Source organism: Symphodus melops (genome assembly GCF_947650265.1).
Source record: "Symphodus melops genome assembly, chromosome: 15".
Lineage (NCBI taxonomy): Eukaryota > Metazoa > Chordata > Actinopteri > Labriformes > Labridae > Symphodus > Symphodus melops.
The window spans coordinates 15,443,915-15,449,914 of record NC_136705.1 but is presented as its reverse complement, the minus strand read 5'-3'; the positions used below and the strand labels follow the sequence as shown (position 1 = coordinate 15,449,914).

General features: G+C 40.2%; 1 protein-coding gene across 4 annotated transcripts in view; it reads right to left on the bottom strand.

Annotated features, from left to right (window-relative positions):
• Window positions 1-1,772: 1,772 nt before the first annotated feature.
• The window catches only part of LOC306835788 (equilibrative nucleoside transporter 1-like), a 29,452-nt gene continuing 25,224 nt past the window's right edge, over window positions 1,773-6,000 (bottom strand). For all 4 annotated transcript variants that reach the window (XM_079362525.1, XM_079362524.1, XM_079362527.1 and 1 more), the window contains exons 9-13: window positions 5,284-5,369; window positions 5,028-5,136; window positions 4,392-4,477; window positions 3,497-3,696; window positions 1,773-3,407 (exon numbers count right to left, since the gene is read on the bottom strand). In XM_079362525.1, coding sequence (XP_079218651.1) covers window positions 3,296-3,407; window positions 3,497-3,696; window positions 4,392-4,477; window positions 5,028-5,136; window positions 5,284-5,369 — 593 coding nt within the window. In that variant the 3' untranslated portion in view covers window positions 1,773-3,295. The remainder of the gene's footprint in view (window positions 3,408-3,496; window positions 3,697-4,391; window positions 4,478-5,027; window positions 5,137-5,283; window positions 5,370-6,000) is intronic.

Genomic DNA, 6,000 nt, shown 5'->3' with positions numbered 1-6,000 from the left:
TCAGTTGACTTTGGCTACTTTTTGTTCAGCTAAACAGTTGGTGGTATTTTAAAGAGAGGTTGCTGCTTTGGGGTTTACACTAGTTGTGGCCCTCTCACGAGGACAGACGTCAATAGAAATGTGATGTGAATACTTTGTGACGGGCTGGTTGGAGAGGATGTCTGTCTGTCTTTTAAAGATCTCTCTGGTAATTTATTTTTGAATAAACTGTACCTTAAGAATAAATCATCTATAAACACCTTTCGACTCATTGTTCTTGTCTCCTGTGAGGAAGTCTTTGAGCGAAGATTTCTTTTCTTTTTAAACTAGAAAGCTGCACATCTTAGTAGTTATTAGAAACAAAGAGTCAGAAAAGCTTCATTAGGCATAAATGATGGATTAAATAACTGATGAACTATTATAGAGGTGCTTGTTGAAGCTAAAACTTCTAAAATGAGGTTCGGTTTTCTAAAGTGACGCGTTCACTTATCAGTAGCTGCAGTTTACAGCTGATAAATACATAATACGTTTCCTGCTATAAAGTGAAAGAAATGTGACACTTCATTGATATAAATCCAAAGTTCTTCAGATGAGCTTCCTCCTCTGAAAGACTTTGGATTTCCTGTTCTCTCTTTAATGATTTTGCTGTGAAGTTTGTTTCTTCATCTAACTCCTCGGTTGCAGGGGTTTCAAACGTGATCTCCAGTTCTCTTTCAGAAGTCATACATAACCTTCAGTCTTCATTTCACTGTTTCATAACCTTAGTCATAGTAAACCCACACAATATGATCGCCTGAGCTGAAATCTTTCAGGGTTTTTTAAACTATATTTCTGAACCTACTTTATCTGTTTTGGTTTGGTCCTCCACTTCTCTTTGGCACATTCATGTTCCCAGCAGGCCGCTAAATAATCATAAACACTCTAAATATACTCACTGCTGGTAAACTTATTTAAGCATTTCTAAACTGGAGAACCATGTATTTTTCCCAGGAGTTGAAAGAGACCAAACTTGAGCCAATATACTGTAGCCTAATGTTTTCCTCACCTGTGGAGGAAGATATAGGAGACCAACTGAGTGACAATGTTGCTCCATATCTGTTGGATGTAAAAGAAGAATTAAAACAAGTTAGCCGGCTGATCTGAAGGCTTCAGAGAACAAAAAACATTGTGTAATGTTTTCAAGATCTTGAAGGCCAGTTGCCTTTGTTTCAAGCTTCAATTGAACAATTGAACAATTTCAATTTCAATTTAATGACCTGGATGACTAAGAACCTATGCAGACAAAGTAGCCGTCACAACTACGGAATCATTTTATTTCAGTGTCAGTTTGTCATCAATACCTCCTCAAGTGCCAAAACTTCGATCACTGCAGGTTTAAGGAGATTGCTTTTTTTTTTTTATTGTGGTCAGTGGATTTTTTTTAGGTGCCCTTCCTTTTCACGTTAATGAAAGTTGAGGTCACAGTATTTGTTGTTTGAGCTTGGAGGGCTAACTTGAGGTTTGCTGAACTGAGTTTAAACAGTTACATGGGTTTATGGGAAATCTTAAAAATGTTTAATACTTGGGCAGTCTCAACGTTTCATAATGGTTGATTCTTTGATTTCTGAGTAGTAAAAGTAGCTTTCTCGGGACAGTCTCTGCTTGCATAAAGGTCAGTGAGAAGTAGAGGAGGAAGGGCTGCGATTCTTTGTGAACATACTGTAGAGATCATGTTTATGTAACATTTAAAAAGGAACCAATAGTTGTCATTACTAAATAAAGATTACTAAATATGACCAGCAGAGGGAGCCACATTCTTAAAAATACACAGTTTTATTTGGATCACTGAACTGTCGATAGCTGCGATAAATGTAACATTTGAAACGTCCATGCCAACACAATTATAACAAACCAACTTTTGCATTAAAACGGGCAAAACTGTAAACAGCTGTTGTTACAAAGAATACTGTGTACGAGTAAAACACTTTGAAAAAAGGATGACAAGACATCAAAGCCATTCAAATATAACACTGATAGATAAGAGGGCCTTTAAACAACCCCCAATTTTATAACAAAAATAACTCGGCAAGATCCACATGGGAAAGTTTGAACAACATACTACAAACCATATTCAATATAAAAATGATCTTCCACAGTCCACGTTACATGAGAAATGTCACAGTAAGAACTCATAAGTCTCGCTCTTCATGGCACGTTTTCCAGTCACAAGACTGTTGCATATTTTTCTCTTTTCTGCATTAAAAAATACATCATGCCGATTCTCTTCAGGAAGACACAGTAACACTTAAAATAAAAATAAAAAACCCATAAAAAAACACATGGGCTGAACTTCAGGCAGAAAATGTGACCTCCCACTGTTATGAAGAGGGCCACATGTTACAAGTTAATCTAAACAGACACTCTAAAACTATTATTATTCAGATGGATATGGCCCAGGTCATCAACCTCGTCTCCTAAGACACACACACAAACACACAGAAACACAAGAAAGCAGGGTCCATGATGAAGTGGAGTGAGGGAGCAAAGCGGCTGATGGGTCATCACTTCCTGTCAAAGTTCATCTTTTCCCCATGTTGTCTTTTTGTATTTGGCTTGATCAGCATTCAGAACAGTCCAGAGCGACGTTTCAGACTGGATGTGTAAACGTGTAGCTCGAAACAGAGTTTACAAACTGTTACTTGTATTTACTGGTTAATAGGGACAGTCGACACCAAGAGCCTTATTTATAGAAAATATGTCACAACGATTTTTTATGCAGTCCTGTAGTATTAAATAAGATGAAACAAAGTGAATCAAAATGATTATGTTTTTGAACACGTCCATGTTATTTGCTGCAGAATAACTTCTTTATAAATGAGGCTCCGGGATGCTCTGTGTTCATGTCGTCTTTACTGTTTGAATTCTGTTTGAATGTGTGTTGGGACATTTTATATTATCTATCTTTATCTTAGGTTTTTTACTAAATTAACCAGGACAGTTGGTTTTTACGGATGTTGGTGTTGATTTCCTTGTTCAGTTGCTTCTTTCTAAAATTGCTCGTCAAGAGCAACCCTGTTTGATCAACGGCATCCTTTGGAAAGATGAGGAACAAAACACATTCACACACTGTGCTGCTCAGTTTACAGCCCCCCCCCCCCCACACACACACACAAAAAAAAAATCAGTAACATGTCTCAGCTTATACTGTCGCTGAGTTGGTTGAGACAAGTCTCTACTGTACACATCAGGACACTGTTCCCCTCGTCTGCCGTGTCCTCTCCTGAACAGGGTGAGGACAGGGTGGATGTTGGATGGTGAGGTGGTCTCATTGAAGATCTTAGATCATGGCACGGAAAGCAAATGACACAGCAGCACCCAGCGCCAAGCCCAGGGACAAGAAGAAGGCCATGATGGCCCCCGCCGTCTCTGCCTCATGCTGTGACACTTTCCTGTACGGAGAGAGCAGAGGGACAAAGTTCATCAGGATTGCTCATGTTTCTATAGCTCTGTGAAATAACGACGGGTGGGTTGTCCTTACTTTGGTCCGAAGCACATGCAGAGACTGGCCAGGTATCCGTTGGAAAAGGAGAAGAGGATCATGAAGATGATGTACCAGGCGTCGTGATGGAACAGCACGGGGAGGAAGTAACGAGGCTGGACGTTACAGAGCATGAAGAGGGGGATGAAGATGACCCGCAGAGCCACAAACACAGGAAGCAACATGCTGTCTTTACCGGGCTGCAGAGAGAAACAAAGCAATGTGAACCACAGGGGCCGACAGGAGACTCAAAGCATTAATAACATTTATTATATAGAGAGAGATCCAATGAAAAAAACTGAATAAATGACTGAATACTGACAATGATAAGTTAAACTATAAATGCATGATATTTGTCTCCTGTGTTTCTCTGCCTAAAAGAAAAGCACTCCGACTTCTTTAAACAACGTTCTACATTTCTTATTTTCTCTTACAATGTTTTCGTTTCTCTGCCCAGAAAAAGACAGAAACTAGTGTTGATTTTAAATGTTGTATAAATGGTTTCAAATGTGGCAAAGTGTAGCTCAATAAAAAACATGACCTCTCGAAGCACCTCGGAGGAAACCTGCATGTGACCCTCTTACTGTTGCCAAATAACGATAAATAAATTCACATGGTCCCACAGCAGCTGACTCCTGTTCTCTTCAGCGAGTACACGACTAAACAAGTGTTGTTTGTAAAGAATGTATTCAATCTGATCATTTCCTCTGAACCGCAGAGTATTACAGCACTTTGGTGATGTCGATGTTTTCCAGGCAACATTTGCAACATGTCTCCTTTATCTTCACTCCGAACTCTTAAGTAAAACATATTTCTCTACCATTCCACTCGTGCCGAGAACATTCAGGGAAGATCAGAGGTACTGAGCATGATGGTTAAAAGGGTTTCTACTCACCCACATACAGAAGGCCGTCAGACTCCTGCCGGCCCAGTCCATCACGTTAAAGAGGAGGAAACACGACACAGGGATGAAGTACGTCTCTGAAGTGGGGGAAAAAAAAACAAGATATTAACATATCTTAACATTTAATATCAATCCTGGTGAAGAGAGCACTTAAAATTAGACAGACTTTCAGTGGAATGGTCCTTGAGGTAGAATGAATGTGTCAAATAAAAAAACTTTTAGGCCCTCGTTGTGGAGTTCAAACAAAGACGGCTGATTGTTAGCAGCAGTGTCCGGACAGAGGCTTTTTAATGGTTATGTATCCTGATCCAAAGAGTCAACACTTTGAGTTCAGGGCGAGCTGATTGTCTTTTTGACAGATTATTATTATTTTTTTTTGTATTTCCTGTTGATGAACTTTTAGCCTCGGTACATGAGGCGCATGTTCTTCCAGGTGAACCATCCCGGCGCACTGACAGTTTTACTTCACGCAGCAAACAAAGAAATGAGTCTCAACTTTTTTCAATTGCAGAGAAACTCAACAACAGAGGGCACTCTGTGTGGGTTTTAAAGTTTCAAATCTTCCCAGCCTGTTATCTTCATGTTGTGAAACAAACAACGTTTTGTTTCTAAATTTCTGTGACTCACCCCAAGCACCTCCGTTGGCAACTGTGGACTTGACCTCGACTGTCACTGCTGGGAAAGTACCGATGGTGACAGTGAAGATGAAGCACACGGACAGAGCCATCACCCAGATCTGGTTAGAGAGGACAAGACCAATAGCATCAATATTATAGGAGCAGTTCAATGTGTTGCATACAGGTGGGCAACACTGTGTCAAGTCAGCTTCTTTAACCACTGTGAAGACTGTTGGCTGATTTCATGATTGTTTATGTCAGTTCACCTGTTTGAAGATGCTGAACACAGACACGCTGGGTTTGAGCTCCTCGTCCGTCAGGCTCACCGCAGGTCTCTTCTCTGCAGCACTATCTGAGTAACACACACACACACACACACACAGTTTTGTCTCTGGTTTACACACAAGATTTCTTTAAATGAAATAGTGTTTCCTTTACACACTCATACAGTCATACTGTGCATAATATTTCACGGTGGGCAGTCGAGATGTCACCAAAACACAAATTGCAACAAAGGCAGCGGCCTTGGTACCTATGGTCATTTTGTGGTTTCGAAGGAAAACTTTTGGCCGTGAGGAAGACACTAAGATAGAGACAAGGCTGAAAGCGCATTTCCTGTAAAGGCAAAGTGAGTCTTAAGCAGCTAAAGCAGCTAAAGCTAGGGATGGGAATCAAAACCTGCTTTAAGGCCAAGGATCCAGTTCTGCATTTTACACAAGTGAAAATTAACATCATTACAGCTTATTGATGCGAGTCTGCTGGGTCCTGTAACATTACTTCTCAAGTCACGTTATTTAAATCCAATCACCGTTGCAGAAACATACTGTGACCGTTTCATAAAGTTTTGGAATAAAACTGAATTGCCAGCCAATGAGCACAGCAACATTACGACTCAAACTGAACACACTCAGGCTGTCTTTTGGTTTTAAACATATTCTGTCAGCTGTGAGTGCTGCAGGACATTCCTCCTCCTCCAATCAGAG